The 17,414-nt window shown below is 36.3% G+C and overlaps 2 protein-coding genes across 2 annotated transcripts; one reads left to right on the top strand and one right to left on the bottom strand.

Moving 5' to 3' along the window:
• Positions 1 to 4,331: 4,331 nt before the first annotated feature.
• On the top strand, positions 4,332 to 13,175 carry LOC104101375 (CBL-interacting serine/threonine-protein kinase 9). The gene is made up of 15 exons (XM_009608812.4): positions 4,332 to 4,717; positions 8,649 to 8,711; positions 8,976 to 9,047; positions 9,277 to 9,384; positions 9,489 to 9,569; positions 10,014 to 10,067; positions 10,161 to 10,286; positions 10,402 to 10,491; positions 10,841 to 10,963; positions 11,369 to 11,473; positions 11,809 to 11,925; positions 12,059 to 12,115; positions 12,350 to 12,424; positions 12,539 to 12,609; positions 12,693 to 13,175. Exons 1-15 carry the CDS (start codon positions 4,526 to 4,528, stop codon positions 12,697 to 12,699), a joined length of 1,341 nt encoding a protein of 446 aa, XP_009607107.1. The 5' UTR covers positions 4,332 to 4,525; the 3' UTR covers positions 12,700 to 13,175.
• Positions 13,176 to 13,386: 211 nt separating this feature from the next.
• LOC104101376 (histone deacetylase complex subunit SAP18-like) lies at positions 13,387 to 17,122 on the bottom strand. Its single transcript, XM_009608813.4, has 6 exons — positions 16,928 to 17,122; positions 16,294 to 16,326; positions 15,653 to 15,763; positions 14,493 to 14,588; positions 13,765 to 13,842; positions 13,387 to 13,682 (listed from the first exon to the last, which is right to left on the bottom strand). The coding sequence occupies exons 1-6, from the start codon at positions 17,039 to 17,041 to the stop codon at positions 13,644 to 13,646; spliced, it is 471 nt and encodes a 156-aa protein (XP_009607108.1). The 5' UTR covers positions 17,042 to 17,122; the 3' UTR covers positions 13,387 to 13,643.
• Between the last annotated feature and the right edge of the window lie 292 nt (positions 17,123 to 17,414).

The following is a 17,414-nucleotide window of genomic DNA, read 5'->3' as shown; positions in this document are numbered from 1 at the left end:
CCATCGGGACCGTCAAAACACCGATCTAATCTCGTTTATCAAAAATGTTGACCGAAGTCAACTAAAATTAACTTTTAAGGCAAAAATTCTTATTTTCATCAATTTTTAACATAAAAAGTTTTTCGGAAACACTCTCGGACTGCACACGCAAATCGGGGAGGGTAAAAATGAGATTTTTATGGCTTAAGAGCGCAGATTCGAGTTCTAATACATAAGATGACCTTTTGGGTCATCACAAGGGTCGAGGGCCATGATCGAGGCCAGGATCGAGGGTCAGAATCGAGGCCCAGGATCGAGGTCCAGGATCGAGGCCCAAGACCGAGGAACACGATCGAAGGCCAAGATCGAGGCAGTACCAAGGGCTGTCTAGGCAGAATTATAATGGAGCTTGAGGAGAGGCGATTTATGATAGATTTTTAAGGAAAACTTGAGGTAAGTCCCTTGTGATCATTTCTACTCTATAATATTGAATTATCATCGAATAATCTGACTAGATTATATATTTTTGAGGTGTAAATCGGAGATTTGAACTTAGAAATTTGGAAATAAGATTTGATTATTTGGAGGTCGAGTTGAGGTCGAATGTTGGTAAAATTAGTATGGGTAGACTCTTAGTTAAATAATATTTTGGATTTTGTAACTTTTGTTGGGTTCCGAGACGTCGATTTTTGAGCTAAATTTCGGATTTTATGGAGAAAAAAAATATATGGAATTAATTCTAATAAATTTTATTGACTAAAACAAATTATTTGTGATTAGATTTGAGCCATTCGGAGGCCGATTTGTGAGGCAAAGGCATAGCAGAGTAGAGAATTTTAATTTTTGAGGTAAGTAACACTTATAAATCTTGTCATGAGGGTATGAAACCACGGATTTTGTGTCATGTGATTATTTTGGAGATGACACACATGCTAGATGACGGGCGTGTGGGCATGCACCGAGGGGATTATGACTTGGTCCATCCCGTGAAACTGTAAAGTTGAATAACTTGTTGTTAGCTATATGCTCTCTATGTGTTGAAAAAATTTGACTGGAAATCATGTTTAAAATCATGCTTAGGCTATGTAATAGTACTGTTGGGACCCACAGAGGTCGCGTACTTGTTGAATTATTTGCTAATTGTTGTCTTGTACTCAGTCATGATTTTTCTTGTGCATCATACCTCAGACTTTCTTGATTTTTGTTGATTCACTATGTTATCTTTGTTTGGGCTGATCTTTGTGATTTTCAAGAGCCCGAGAGACTAGAGAGGTTGAGGACTGAGTAAGGTCGATGGCTTGTCGATGAGGTAAGGATATTATGGCACATGAGTTATCTGTGCAGGATATTATAGCATGTGAGTTATCCGTGCAGCACGTGAGTTGTCCGTGCGGATTATGGCACTTGGGCTGTAGGAGCCCCTCCGGAGTCTGTACACCCCCAGTGAACGCGGGTACCCATTGAGTGTGAGTGCTGAGGGCTGAGAGCTGAGTGGTTGAGCTGTTGTGACGAGTTGAGTGATTGTTGCCTTGAGAGGTTGTATTTGTTTTTCATTTGTTGTTGCATTTAGTTGTTATCTGTCATTGTTGTGAAATTCTCTGAAAGATCTATATCCGGATTACATGAACGTGAACTGTATAAAATTAATTTGACTTAAACTGCTGGATTTGAAAGCATGTCTATTCTTTGGTGGAATTACTAAAAGTGAACTATAATTGTGTAGTCACTATCTTCGGTTCCTTATTTATTATTGTTACTTGCTCAGTTGGTTGTACGCATACTACACCCTGCACTTCGTATGCAGATCCAGGTACTTCTGGACATAGCGGGTGTTGATTCTTTCACGCAGTTGATTTTTTTTTTCCGGAGATTCTGATGTAGTTGCCGTGTTTCGCAGACCTTGTCTCTCCTTCCCTATCTCCTTGTTTACTGTATTTGGTCTCAGACTATCATAGAAAGTATTTTCCAGACTTGTAATCATATTAGATGCTCATGTACTCAATGATACCATGTTTTGGGAGTATTTATATTTGTACTTGTGAGATTTCTTCTACTGAATTTAATCATTCTCTTTTCAAATTTAAAAGAATACGTGATTTATTGAGATTGTCGGCTTGCCTAGTATTGAGATAGGCGCCATCATTACGGGTGAGATTTTGAGTTGTGACATTGTTGTGCCCGAAAACTCTGTTCCCGGACTCACTAGCTCTATCGTTCCATCTACATTCTAAGGCTAAGTATTTTATATTTCATCAGTTATTTCATTACCTTTTGGATCAAATTAATTCACTTATTTAGAAACCATGAACAAATTCAACTGTACCATTTTTCGGGTAAACAAATATGTTTGTCAATTTTTTATATTTTTACTAAACATATATTTACTTATCAAAAATTTAACAAAGTAAGATTGAAATAATATTTAAGTAACAAAAAACTCAAAAAACCCGACAAAATCGAACCAATCCAAACCGATATAATTGGTTTGGTTTGGTTTTGATTAAAAAAAAACCAATCCGGTCCATTTACACCCCTAGTGTCACTATATCTGGGCTACTTTATCATGAATTTTTTGACATTTCCACCTCTAGCTAGGAACGGCAATATTCAACTATCTAACTCTTTGAACAATCATCCTATTTCTACTATAACGTTTGATGTTAAACTTTTATGTTTGTTAGACTTAAAAGTATTTTGAATTGTTTATTGAATGTTGGGTACTTCTTGTGCCTTTTGGTGCTATTTTGGCATGCCTGGTGTAGGCTGAAAGTAATTGTGCAGGAGCTCCTGCCAAGGAGCTTGCATATTAAAGAGAGAAAAAAGACAGAAAATCCAATGGCTACCCGTCGAAAAATCTGTCGAGCAACGTGTTTTTCCAACGAAAGCTATCCGAAATTGTCCCGGAATTCCCATGTGTCTCGATGTTTTGGCATTAATTATTTATATGTTAAAAAGATCGTAGTATTTTTCAAGAAATTTGAGCTTTTTCCACGAGTAAACGTTATATGTTTAATGCAATATTTGGTACACTTTCCTTTTAAGTTTGTTCTTAAAATAATGACACATTTGTATATTTATAAATAACCAAACTATAAATTTTTTATTTTACCTTAGCCACAAAAAAAATATCAATGATTTATTTTTAACTACAAGTTTTAATTTCTTTTTAAAAACTTCATGCCGAGTCAAGTATCCATCACAAAAAAAAGGATGGAAGTACTATTATGTTCTAGATTCTAATTTTATTACTCGATTTTAAATAAAAATAAATTATACACCTTTAGATATTAGAAAAAATAAATACTCTTAATTATTCATTTTTAGATTCATAGACAATATCTTAACAATAAGATATTTAATTAAATTTAGAAATTTCAATCTTAATAAAAACAAACGGGCCTTTTGAACAAAATGTACTACGAAATTGCACGATGTGTCCCCTCACAGGATTGATCTTTAATACTTATCTCCGTTTTTCACTTTATTAAAAAAAAAATCTTCTTCACTAAGATTATCACAGCGCTGCAATATATAAAGCTTGAAATTCTTGTTTGGGGGTAAAAACTATGTTAAGGATTGATTATTGTTACATTTGTATGTTGATAATTTGTGCTAAAATATTTAGCTTAAATACTGAATTAGCGATTTGCCTTAAAAACGCAAAACTTTATTGTTAGATGTTAGAAAGTGTAAAAGAAAATATAGTAGTTCTTCTTGATTTGATGTTGTTTGACTAAATTGGTAATTGAAAATTGTTTGTGCTAGTATTTGAAGGTTTGGTTTCAAGTTTGAGATCATTTGGAGCAGATATGGGATGATTTGATCGAAATTAAAATTGCTAATTCGAAAAATACTTTGTTAAAATAACATAAAAAATTATGCCAAACGAATAGACTTTGATGAACAACATAACAGATAGATGGATAGCAAAACACAAAACTATGCTAATTTGGTAGAGTTTGGTGATAATTGAACGAGTTTAAAATTATTTTAACTTAGTGGAGTTTGTGGACAATTGGCAATATAGGCAGTGTAAATATAACATTAGATCTATCAATCTGGTAGAGAAATTGCTGAAGATAATAAGTGTGAGCGGGTTCAAGATCAATTTTTAAATACTTTCAAAAACAAGCCCCTTATGGGCCATTGTGTCAATCATCCAAAATGTATGACACAATGTATTACTAATACACCATATTCAATATAATTAATGCCAACATAACTAATTCAAGCATAATTAATATCGACATTATTAATACACCATATTCTGCATTATTTTTATGCACCTGCCAAATGACCCCTAAGCTTTGAAAATTCCTTAGTTAGTTAGGGTCCTTTTCTGTTTTGTATTTGCCGCTCATTTGGAAAGCTTAGCCATGAAATTGTAGTAATCACGAAACCATATTAGGTGGTGGAGAAGAGATAGACCGTTGGAGAAAGACTCGCATCATTCTTTCCATAGGCTCCTTCTTCTTCTTCTTCTTCTTCTTCTTACCGCGCCTCCTCCTTAATCACAATCAGAATTGAGTTTTTGAAATTGGAGAGAATGAGCAGTTCAACGGGTACGCCTAAATTTAGTCGGAGCCGGACGCGATTAGGGAAATATGAATTGGGTAAGACCTTAGGAGAGGGCAGCTTTGCAAAGGTCAAATATGCCAAGAACGTACAGACAGGCGATAGTGTCGCCATCAAAATCATTGACCGCGATCGCGTCCTCCGCAACAACATTATGGAACAGGTACCCAATTCTTTGTTTCCCTTCAACGCACATCATGTTTTCTCATATGGCTATGGGGGTTATCTTTCGATGTAAACTTTTCGGGTCTTATCTTAGAAATCATGCCTTGAAAAGAGATTAACAATCTGGCATGGATTGGATAGTAACTGCTAAAAAATAAAATCTATATATATACAAAGTTGGAATAGGCCGTCTGTACATTTTCAGAATACCTACAAGCGACACAAGATGCAAACTGTGTGTATACCATCCTGAAATGTTATATATCACGGCTTCCTAAAGTCTTTCTTTCTTTTCTAAGCTCCGTAACAGTCAAACAAGCGAGCCAAGATGCAAAACTGTGCGTATTGATGAATGGATGAAGATAAATGCCTCGTGCCTGAATCTTTTTGACAGCTTTACCTCCTATGCTCAAGTTGGAATAGTTAAAGCAAATAAAGGGGAAAAGCAGATAATGAAGCTCACAGAGCATATATGGAGGTGTCTTGGTACTCATTAACAGATTCAACTTTGCAAAAGAAGGAAAAAGAGGGTGAAAAGGTTAATGTTGGTGGCGCTCCTAAATGTCTCTTAAAAGTGGAGAAGGGAGCTTTTCCTCCTTTGATGTGTATGTGAATGTGATTGCATATCTCTGTGAGGAATTGTGCAGTTCTTTGTTGATGCAATTTATGGAGGAGCTTGATAGCACATGAGGGGAGGGGTGAATTCTGGCCTTTTTTAAATTTAGGCGACTATTTTATGAAAAGTCAGCTAAGCAATGTAAAAAGCAGAAGTAAGAACAGGAAAGCACATAGTGCAGAAAATAAAGTGACACATGATGTTTTTATACTGGTTCAGTCCACCAATGTGGTGCATAATCGGATCCCCTTAGGTTGCAAGGGTATTATCTCTTAGAGTTCTTAGTTTGGTTTGTACAGCCTGTGGTTTTTTCACGTTCACCACCAACGTTTAGAGAAATACATAGAACATGAAGAATAAGGGAGAAAGACTTTTGAGTGAAAGCTGCATGCATATTTCTTCTAATTTGTCCTTGAATATATAGTGAGGGTCTTGAGACTAGCCGATGTGAACCTCCTTTGAATTTGGGGTAATTATTCCTTGAAACTTGTAATTGCTGATTCTGATATCCTGCTAGTTGCTTGAAGCCATTCTTGAAATCTAGACTGATCTTCTGTAATCTTCTAGACTTGACTATCTTTCCAAGTATTTCTCTGAGAGATCTTTTGTTTTGTTAGAGATAATGTCCGAAGTGTATTTTGATCCTTATGTTGTGTACGAATCCGGACATCCTTTTAATGTCTTGAGTTGTCATGAATCTGGATATCTTCTGCCTTATACCAATGTGTTGATACTTATTTCCTTCCGCAGACTTCATGTTCTTATTTCCTTCCTTCTAGGTCTTTCTCGGTTCATCTTTCCCTATGAATTTGTAGCTCCAGATATGATTCAATCTCCACTTGTCAGTTGTCAGCCTTCAAAAAGACAAAGTAAAGTTAGTGATATTCATTTCTGATTGTCATCATTAAAAGAGGATCTTATGCTAACAAAGCTTGCCTTTATGCTCCTTCGGAACTATTGCAAAGTTCTCCGGAATAAGTCCTCTGTAGTTGTGTCACTGATGTTAAACTTTCTTGGATTAAGTAGTGGCTAAGCACTCATTCCTCCTACTGTGATGGATTGTCTATTGATACAAGGGGATTGAGGTTGATTGAGTGGTGAGTGTGGTGCCTTTTCCATGTGAAATTTAGGCAGATGAGGAGCTAGCATTGTGTCTTCATGTCACTTAAGTCAAAACTTGGTGGAACTCCTAAAAGGGTGAGAACTAAGAATATCTTCTATCGTTGCTTATAAAAAAGGAAGAAGAGTATCTTCTGTTGTTACTCCTGCAATTTCTCTACACTTGACGTTCACAGGCATTGATTCCCCGAACTTTTCCTAGAGTGCTGAACATGTCCAATTTGACATGCATATCAATATTCGACTTTATCAAGTTAGTCATTCAGGAAATCATGTCACAAAATCGGGAAAATATCATCAGTATCTAAATGCAAGCCTTTTTCCAAACCAAGTAACAAGTGTCAGAGGGACGAAGCAATTCCTTAAAAATAGGATTGATGTATTGTATTAGAAGGCAACACAGTTGAGCATCAACATTTTCCCACTCTTCTCAACCCTTCACATCAATGTCTATTGTTTTGTTGGTTAGGTGATCATGAAAACCTTGACCTTTTGGTACGAGCTAAAATGCGTGAAAGCAAGAGGTTGGCAAAATAATCAAATAACAAGATAAGACAACAAGGATAGATCTAGAAATAGAGAAGGAGGGGGAAGAGATTTGGAAGAAAGAAAAGATAATCTAGCAATTAAACTAACATTTAATTACTCGAATCAGTCCAAGGGGGGAAAGAGATATGAACTCATATTAATGGATAATTACACATGGATCTATCCAAGAGAGGTTTAAAGGGAGATACAAGGGAACAATTCCCAAAACCTTACCAAACAAGGTAATTCTTCTATCATCCAAAAATCTAGCTTAGATGAGAATGACCTCATCATAATCTATTTATACTAGGTCTAAATAAAGCAAGGGAAGACATAAATACCCCTTAATGGGCCTAATTAGTAATTACTACGCCCAAAAGGGAAAACTTGTAGCCCTGGTATCAACTCATAGGCAAGCATGGCGTAGGTCCACATGCTTGTGTCCAGCTCATCAAGGCGGCTCGCGTGTGTGGTGGTCGCTACCATGGATGAAGTTTCATGGCCACGGACCAGGTGATATTCTGTTGGTATGGGCTCGTCAGGTGTGGTTTGCTTCGTGGGCACGGAAAGAAGCTGCTTAGCTTGATTCGTGGGTACAAATGGTGATTCGTGGGCATGGATCTTCTCAGCTGATTCTGGCCCTCTTTCTGGAAATGGACATGGATGGTTTGCGGCCACGGATGCAACGTGGTGAAGCGTGGATTTATCTTCAGCTTCCATGCTCCACTAAAACACTCCGTCATCATGATGTCTACATGCATGCCTCCATTGTCAAGAGTGCTAGTCCGGATCGTATCACCTTTGCATCACAATTCAACAGATGAAATTCAAGATAAATGATTTTTATCACTGATGAAGAGTCAAATTCAAATGACTTATTATTGGATCAAATTGAGGTCAATGATGAATAAAATGAAGTGGAGAAGTAGCCTTGGGACATGAGAGAAAACTGAATAAGGAAAAATCAATGGAACTTGTTGGAACGATAACTAAAGCTTCTACGGGTGGCTTCGGAAGAATGAAAGACTCTGACGAAACCAAGAAACTTGTTGTAAAAAGTCTCCAGAACATGATAAAAATCTTGCTGGAATTCCTACCTACTGATTGGCGCATGACAATGCGTTTAACCTTACATGAGGGCTTGACTTATTAGGTTGTGCTTGCACAAGTATTGCCACTCTTGTAGTGGGGCTTGTTTTATTCAATACTCATGGAAGGTTATCATACCTCTGACAAATTCGTCAGCTGCCTAAGAGTTACGCATTAGTGATATTTCATCGCTTAGATGCACTGGTGACTATGCGATAACTAATTAGAGTTTACTTCTCTTGAACACTATAATATCATGTGAGAAGTAAGTGAGATTGAAAAATGCACAAACACAAATGTCTTATGCCTGACTCCTCCTTTTCGGCACAATTTACTATGTTTCGTACATATATTCAATGATATGTGTATATTTCATGCGATGAGGGGCACCAGTATATATATTCTCTAATTTAACTATTTAACATAACTATCTAACTGTAAAAATGTATATGTAATGTTGCTTTTATTCTAGAAGAAAGTTAACGGGAGATGTCAGATGGATGAATAGCCTTTAGTATTTTCTATTGAATTAGAAAGGGAATGTGATTATGTGATCCAAGATGTACTTTGTTGACAGATTAAAAGAGAAATATCAACGATGAAGTTGATCAAACATCCAAATGTCATAAGAATCTTTGAGGTATGTTGTGATCCTTCCTGGCTTCTTCCTCGTCACTTATAAACATACAATTCTTTTGCAAATGTTTCTATGCCTATGCCGAGTTATGGTGATTATCTGCTTCTGTTAGCACCTCCTATCACTGTACGAGCTTGCCCATGTTTGGCTTCATGCTAGAAGGTGCTCCAACACCAAGTTTTATGAAGTTACATGCCCTTAAATTACTCTTTTTCTCTAATGATATCTTCTTGAATGCTTCATATCTTTTTAACTGGTTGCTATTAGGTTATGGCTAGCAAGACGAAGATCTATATTGTCCTCGAATATGTTCATGGAGGAGAGCTCTTTGATGAAATTGTAAGTTTTCTCCTTTGGACTTGCTTTATGCACTTGTACATCCTCCTTTCCCCTATTTTTCTGGGGTAGACAGAGATGACTGGTAAAGTAGAGTTTTCTTGGAACTCTTTGCTAAATTCAGAGTACATGTTCATTTTGTACTTATTTGCATCTGTTATCACATTTTATTCCTGGATGAAAGATCTTGTATTTGCTATGAGCGTTTGTATCTGAATAACATATTCAACAGGCTAGACATGGCAGACTCAAAGAGGATGAAGCTAGAAGATACTTTCAACAGCTTATTAATGCTGTTGATTACTGCCATAGCAGAGGCGTTTACCACAGAGACTTGAAGGTTGCTGACCCTTAATCTCATTTTTTGTAAAATACTGAAGTTCTATTCCTTTCACGCTTTGACTAGTATTAATATTCTGTTACCTGACCTGTAACGATTTGTAGCCTGAGAATCTGTTGCTGGATTCATTCGGTACTCTTAAAGTTTCAGACTTTGGATTGAGTGCACTTTCCAAACAAGTTCGAGTAAGTATTCTGTATGTTTGAAAACATAAGAGTATATAAAGACTCTGTCCTAAAGTAGATAACCATATTTAGTATAGAAGAGTCAAATTGACAATTTTTGTGGGTTTTTTGATAATTGATCAATGCATTTTATGGAAACAAAGTTCATTGATTTAAAAAATAACCATAAACCACAAAATTTTAGGTTACACAAATGCTATAAGATAATGTGAAAGAATCGTGATCGAAGAAAACATCCACTGCCAATGCTCTTTGAATATTGACTATCAAAAAAGTAAAGGTATAATCGTCAATAAATAAGTAAACAAATGAATAACTGCCTGCACCTGTTACAAATTCATACATCGATGTTCCCCATCATCCCTCACTTTAATCACATTCACAACTCCCTCACTAGTATTGTATAGTATTATAGCTGATGGAAAACTGTCAATATTATTGCAGGACGATGGACTGCTTCATACTGCCTGTGGGACACCAAACTATGTTGCCCCTGAGGTAACAACAACCTACAGCATTGTTATTTAACAGCTAAACACTTATTATTATTTTTTACTGGTTTCCTGCCTTTAACAAGAAATGTTGTATCAGGTATTAACTGACAAAGGCTATGATGGTACATCAGCTGATGTCTGGTCCTGTGGAGTCATACTCTTTGTTCTAGTCGCTGGATACTTGCCTTTTGATGAACCAAACCTAAATGCTCTGTACCGAAAAGTAAGTTTCTGAAGTTTTTTCCATCTTCATTTATTTTCAGAGTTGTTTCTGGAATTCTTCCTTCATTTATTTTCATAATTCTACTTATATAATTTTGTAAGTCAATTGTTGTTAGATCCTGAAGGCTCATTTTTCACTTCCACCATGGTTATCCTCCAGCTCAAAGAAACTGATCAAGCGTATTCTTGATCCAAATCCACTCACGGTAAGTCCCTTTATCTTTACTTTAACTGCTTCCTCGAATGAGCATCTTTGGAATGAGCTAATTCTAATAAATACTGATCTAAAGATTTACCTTTCATCTTAGGAATTATATAGAGTACTCAAGAACTGACCAAGTGCACATTTAGGAATATTCATGTGAATAAAACTGGGTTTCTCTTCACCTAATTAGTTTGATGAAATAATATGCTCTTGGCGCCAATGCCACCACTTCAAGTATTACTTAGTGTTCCAAATCCTCCCCCCCCCCCCCAAAAAAAAAAAAAAAGAATTCATGTTTCTTGTTTCTTGTTTCTTTTTCCTGATGAATCATTTCTAATGTTTTGTTTCAGAGGATCACTATTCCAGAGATCCTTGAAGATGATTGGTTCGAGAAAGATTACAAGCCACCAAATTTTGAGCAAGATGATGATGTCAATCTTGATGACATTGATGCCATTTTCAATGGCTCAGATGTAAGTCACTTTTCCTTTCACACCTAGTACTGTTCAAAAGTTCAAAGCAAGTTCTTTCCATTTATAGTCACCTCCTACCCACCGCGCCTTGAATATTTGTCAATAAAGTTTTGAGACATGAGATACTTACATTAGTTAGAGATATGATTTCAACTGTTTGAACGATAAGCATAACTTATGTGCCCCGGCATGTTAACAAGGTCCGTTTGAGTTTTTGGGCCTTGTAGTTGGGATGAGATTTAAGTAAGGATGAACAACAGAAGGGCCATTTCCTTTTGTATTCCGTGAGAAATATAATAGCTATAGAGGGTATAATTGGAGCTTAATAAGATGAACTGAGAGCTATAAGTAGTCTTGAGAACCTAACATCATGTTTGAAATGATATGCATATTTTATTTTGGCAGGATCATCTCATCACAGAAAGCAAGGAAAAACCTGCTTCTGTCAATGCGTTCGAGCTCATTTCAAGGTCAAAAAGTTTCAACCTAGAAAATTTGTTTGAAAAGCAGGTGACACTTTCATATATCTTGACACTTCTAAACACCCTAACAGACATGTTTATGGTATATGATCTTTCAAAGTCCATTAGATCTAAGGGTAATTAGAATGAGAAAGCAGCAGCATACAGTAAGGATGTCTTGTTCGATCTTGGAGTATGATTCCTTGAGTTTTCAGAAGATAGTTTGTCTAACTAGCCTCAGCGTTAATTGATTTCATCATTATAGTGATAAATATTTGATATAATCTGACTTTAAATTATGTCAAAAAGTGTCTCTTCTGCTTCTCTTTTTATTCAGATTTTGCTGCTAATGCATTTTCTAATGTATGGATCCGCAAAGTACAGGGCCTTATCAAGAGAGAAACACAATTTACTTCCAGGTGCCCTGCAAATGAGATTATCTCCAAAATTGAGGAAACTGCAAAACCTTTGGGTTTCAATGTTCAGAAGAAAAATTACAAGGTAACACCTTGCTTGCGCCTTCAGCATTGGATGTCTGGATTTGACTGATATCAATTGACCCTAGTGGAAATTTGACCTTTTACCGAATAATTTTTTTTTTCCTAAAACAAATTCTTAATCTTGACTATTCCAGATGAAGTTACAAGGTGACAGGACAGGAAGGAAAGGCCACCTTGCTGTAGCAACAGAGGTGACTACTTCATTCTTTATAATAGAAAGTCTTTTAACTAGTTGCTTCCCAATATTAAATGGTTTAAATGGTGGGTTATTACTGACTTGAGAATAGGGACCTTATTAGGCCTTGCCTTATTTTCCTTCTACAATTTCCTCTTAGGGAAGAAGGCTACTTCAGAATCAGAAAGTATCATGTAAACGACATCCCTCTCATTGATATTAATAGATTGGTGCATACTTGTTACTTCAGGTGTTTGAAGTGGCTCCGTCGTTGCATTTGGTTGAGCTCCGGAAAACTGGTGGTGACACACTAGAGTTTCACAAGGTATGTTCTTGTTTAAATTCCTAGAATAATTGTGACATTGTGTATCATGAACTCTACTGTAATTATTGGAAGACCATAGTGACCTAACAGATTCTTTGATCTTAAAAATGGCAGTTTTACAAGAACTTCTCTTCGGGATTAAAAGATATCGTCTGGACATCTGAACAAAGCTCTGAAGAAAAAAGGTATTTAATATTTGTGACTTCTTTCTTCTAATAATGTTCTGTGGCTCTTGACAATTGTTAACTTAATGACGATTCTTGTTCAGGTCTTAATAAGTGGCTGTTCCACCCCAGTACAGTGGCTATAATGTTCAAATTACCCTGTAGAATCCTTAGAGAGGAATTTACAAGAGCAGACACTTGTAGATGCATCAATGTTCCATTGTTTCTCTGTCTGAATTTGATCCATATATACGGTACAATAGCAAGATCTGTTGACACCAGCTTCTCAAGATGACAGAAGCACTCAAAATGGTGCATATGTTTGTACAATTCAATATGTAGGATCCCATAAGATCATACTGACAAGATCTACACTGTGCCAACACCAGCTGCTGCGGATATGCATAGGGAACTATTTTCCTATTCTCAGTTCTAGCTTTTATTTCCTCAAACCCACAGGTTCTCCTTTTCCTTTTCTGAGTACCACCTTCGTCTCTTTTTCTGAACTAGCAGATCATCATCTTATTATCCCTTTCCCATAGTGTGTGTACATGTAAAACTTTTTGCATAAATTTTTTATTTTCCTATATTCTCAGCTTTTATTCAAACCAAAAGTTAAAAGGGACATCATCTCTTCACCACTCGTATATTCCCCTATATAAGCTTGGTTAGAGTTTACTGACGACAACATCTTATAAGCCAAAAGTTTACAAGTAATGTATGTTATGTGTTTAAAAAGCAGGAACATGAGCTCAAGAGATACTTGCAGGTCATAGAATTGAAGAAAAAAAAAGGAAATGAAATCACAAAGAATCATAAAAGTGCTGACAGCAGTGTAACAATGGAGTTGGCTCAAAGAAGAGTCCAGTTAAATCAATTGCATACGAACGTAACATAATAGATCTAGTCATAGAGCACTCTGGAGGCAATCTCACAGCGAAAATGAACATTGGAGCTCAGATTAGCAAGAAAATTACAGATATGTATAAGTATGAAGAACACAAAGTAATACAAGTTTTGCATAATTTTAATCCCGACAGAGATGCCATAACAGATCACTGGAACAGGATAGCCACATCCAAGTAATCTCCTATCTGCAGTGGCAAAAACAAGTGAACACCAAATTCCGGAAAAGTTAGGTTGAGGTTGATGATTCCATATGAACAAAGTGTTTACCTGAAATTTAAGTTCACTCAAAGTTTTGCTGCCACTATCTGGTCGCCTCATATTTGGATAAGAAAACGTTCTCCCCACCTTCACATCAGGGAGATTAATAAACACTATAAGATCACTGTTGACTTGAAAATATTATAACAAATATTGTTACATTAAAAATCACAAATGGCAATCTCAGATTTCTCACACAATAGTAACATTCAAACACTAAAATTCAAGGAACACTAAATGAAGAAACTTTGAAACTATTGCACACATTGACAACTAAATTTACTAGTAGATTGTGCAAAGACCAAGAAGTCAGTAGGACATGACGAAGAACTTAGTAGACAAATCGAACATGTAAGATGAACAAACTTTAAAAGCGGTAAAAGTGACACGTTGTCGCATCATGTCTATCATGTTTATAAAGTCCATGGAATCTTCAAATAACTCAACAGATGACATGTTCTGGAAGTTAGTTGTCACAGCAATTATCCTTTATTCTAGTGCAAAACTAGGCTCGGAAAATGTGAATAAGAGGGCATAATCAAATGAAAGAACATCTTGCATGAACTACAAACATGGTCCACACGTACACAATATGACACGTATCATTAACCATCCAAAAGGCCGCAACATAATTAAGAAAAGGGTGCAGAAGCACCACATATACAACAAGCACACCTTCACATGTCAACACCAAGTTCATATACAAACAAGCATATAGAGAAAGAAGTGAGAAAGACCTCTCTAACGACAAATCGCCCCCTTTTATCAGGATAGACAAAAGCAAAGGACAAAGTTGCATCTCTTCGTCTTGCTTCTGGAGCTACTTCTTTAACCTGATACAGACGCAGTAAACAGATAAACCACATGAAAGAATGTTTGGCATGGAAATATATTAGGATATAAAGAAGAGTGAGGAAAATTACAGTACAACTGCAACCAAGGGTGCGGCCTAATGGTCGATGAAGTGAGTTGAGAACCATTAGGTTCAAATCCAGAGGAGGAAAGACACTAGGTGATTTCTTCCCATCTGTCCAAGCCTTGGTGGATAGACTTACCCGGTATCCATGTGGTGGGAGGTAGCATGGATGGAACTAATCAAGGTGCGTGTAAACTAGCCTGGATACCACAGTTATTAAAAAGATTTACAGTACAACTGCACTGGCATGTCCCTGGAAGCCGATGATATACAAATTGTGCCACAAAATTAAAATGAATTTGATTACTTATACCGATGCATTTTGCCTGACATTTAGGCATGCCGAATAAGTTTAATAGTACATTCTGCTGTCAATTTTGGTGAGTAGTTTTTCACTTATAACCATCAAGAGAGACTAAATTTTGTCAGAACCTATTCAACTGTCTAAGCAATTACTGATAACATCAATTGGTTCAAGAACCCTTATAGTCTTGCTTTCATGTTGAATATTATCAATATACCAGCTCATTGAGGTCTTTTTTTTCTAAAAAAGGGGGTAGGGGAAGGAGAAAGTAAGGAGGGGATTAGAGGTGGAAAATCGAACCCTCACCAATAAGGTGAAATTTCAGGTAGCCAACCAACTGAGCTAGTAAGATTCCCCTCATTGAGGTCTTAAGTTCATAGTATTTCAATGATCTTCTAAATGTCAACTGAAAACTCAAATACAGGCTCTATATATGGAAGAAGACTCGGCACTCAAGGAATCCAACAGCTCATCTTCCGGACAATTAGAAACAATAGTAATTCATACAAGTCTAGGATAGAAGGCACTACAAAAAAATGGCAGCAATCTCTTAACATCTTTAAATGCTTCATGCATGCAAGCACATAATGAACATGAGGATACACAACGAGGAAGGAAGACAACAGCTAATTGGAGAGATCAGTTTAAAGATATAATATCTGTTACTTTCATCATACCAGATCAGTTAATTCACGCAGAGTAGCATCCATCCATGTATAGATTTGGACCTCATCTTTGGGTTCCTTGCCTCTCACAGCAAAATCATTGTCACTGTGATGGCCTCCAATCTGTAAGTTCCAAAGTAAAGCCTCCACTGAGTGTATCGCTGATTGACCATAATAGCGATGCAACAATTTGTTTCATACTTGTCTTAAAAGTGGGTGAAACCAAAAATATGCTCGCAGTGTCAGTTTTTTAGTGACAAAAAAAAAAGTGAGGCTTACGCAAAGGCAAAGCATATACATTTTGAAAGCAAACACGATATGACAAGCATAATCTTGCAGATACTTCTTAATACTCCCAAAAATTCCAAAGCTGATAATACTTGAGGGTTACGGCGATACAACACCTTTAAGATCTTTGTCTTGCTAATATCGTTTTTTCAATTTTATAAGATGTCTTGCTCATATAGTTATTCCATGAATTAAAGATGAACAAAAATAAAATATAGAACTTACACCTATCGAGAGACATTTAAAGTCTGCCATCCATCCAAAAATAAAACAAAATGTAGAAATTATTTAAGAGTAATAGAAGTGATGATTTTATAAGAGAACTAGCACAAAAACAAACAATGGAGTTCTTTTGGAGTGCATACCTTGGTGAAAACACGAAGCAACAGAGGACAAGTCTGTTTTTTGATGGAATCCCCATAAACAAAAACAAAAAAAATAGGATATTGTAAGTAACTTCCAGTATGCAAAGAATAATGTTCAATATTTGTGCCATAAACGCACATTAACATAGTAAGTGAGAATAAGAAATACAAAATGTAAGTCGAAAAAAAACATGCCAACTAAACTGCTAGCAAAAACACACAAAAGAAATAACATCATTAGATCACTCCAAACAGCATGTATTGTCCAAAGATAATACAAAGTGATGCCAAACTTCGGTTTACCAGATCAAATATCATTCCTTGTATAATATAATAATACACCAGTCAGTTTAGTATTGAAGCGAAACAGAGTTCAAATGGAGAAAAAAATATAGGCAGCCCAACTAGTCTGGGATTAAGGCATTGTAAGTATAGCTGTTGCTGTTGAATAGCAATACACCATAAACACCAAAACCCTAGAGAGTCCACAACAGAAGGTTAAGTTCGAAACACCTTGAAACAAAAAAGGCACAAGCTTACACAAAATTACAGGTCAATGCTATTTAAGTCCAAAAACCATCTAATACTAACCACTGTAACCAATTCAGAAAAAAAAGAAGAGAAAATTAGAGACCTTCTCCCGATCGACTGGTTGGAGGCGGGGAGCAAGCCTAGAGGGGGGTGGACCAAGCGGGCCTCTTGGTGGTGGAGGAGGTAATGGTCTTCCCCTTCTCTGAACATCCGCCATTGCTACTCAACACAACAGGGTTTAAGCACGTTCTTTTTTTGCTTTGCTCTTTTACTCTTGGGCCTTTTCTATCAGAACCCCTGTTGGCTCGCCTAGGTTGTCAATTTGAACGCAAATCCATTTGACCCGCCCAATTCGTTCAAGGTTCGGCAGTCCTCTATTCGTTAAACTTATTCCATCTTAACCTATTTCATCTCAATCCATTTAAAGTTAGGCTAATTTTTAGCTCAAATTAATCCATAAATAGTTACTTTACTAATATATTTATAAAATAATTCTTTTTTTGTTTGATATGACCATAACAAAAGAAAAAAAAGTTTTATTCGATAATTAAATAATTCAAGCTTGATATGAGTTGAGCGGGTTGAGTTAT

Source organism: Nicotiana tomentosiformis, chromosome 5 (assembly GCF_000390325.3).
Source record: "Nicotiana tomentosiformis chromosome 5, ASM39032v3, whole genome shotgun sequence".
NCBI classification, from domain to species: domain Eukaryota; kingdom Viridiplantae; phylum Streptophyta; class Magnoliopsida; order Solanales; family Solanaceae; genus Nicotiana; species Nicotiana tomentosiformis.
Note: the sequence above shows the minus strand (reverse complement) of the source record. Positions and strands in the feature narration are given on the sequence as shown.

What these genes read in the sequence shown, in the direction of transcription:
- LOC104101375 (XM_009608812.4), top strand. Translation starts at nt 4,526, where the DNA reads ATGAGCAGTTCAACGGGTACGCCTAAATTTAGTCGGAGCCGGACGCGA. An exon ending in GCAACAACATTATGGAACAG is followed by an intron (nt 4,718 to 8,648) that starts GTACCCAATTCT and finishes CTTTGTTGACAG; the next exon opens with ATTAAAAGAGAAATATCAAC. An exon ending in TTTACCACAGAGACTTGAAG is followed by an intron (nt 9,385 to 9,488) that starts GTTGCTGACCCT and finishes AACGATTTGTAG; the next exon opens with CCTGAGAATCTGTTGCTGGA.
- LOC104101376 (XM_009608813.4), bottom strand. Translation starts at nt 17,041, where the DNA reads ATGGCGGATGTTCAGAGAAGGGGAAGACCATTACCTCCTCCACCACCA. An exon ending in TGCTTCGTGTTTTCACCAAG is followed by an intron (nt 15,764 to 16,293) that starts GTATGCACTCCA and finishes TGGAACTTACAG; the next exon opens with ATTGGAGGCCATCACAGTGA. An exon ending in TGAGTGAACTTAAATTTCAG is followed by an intron (nt 13,683 to 13,764) that starts GTAAACACTTTG and finishes TTGCCACTGCAG; the next exon opens with ATAGGAGATTACTTGGATGT.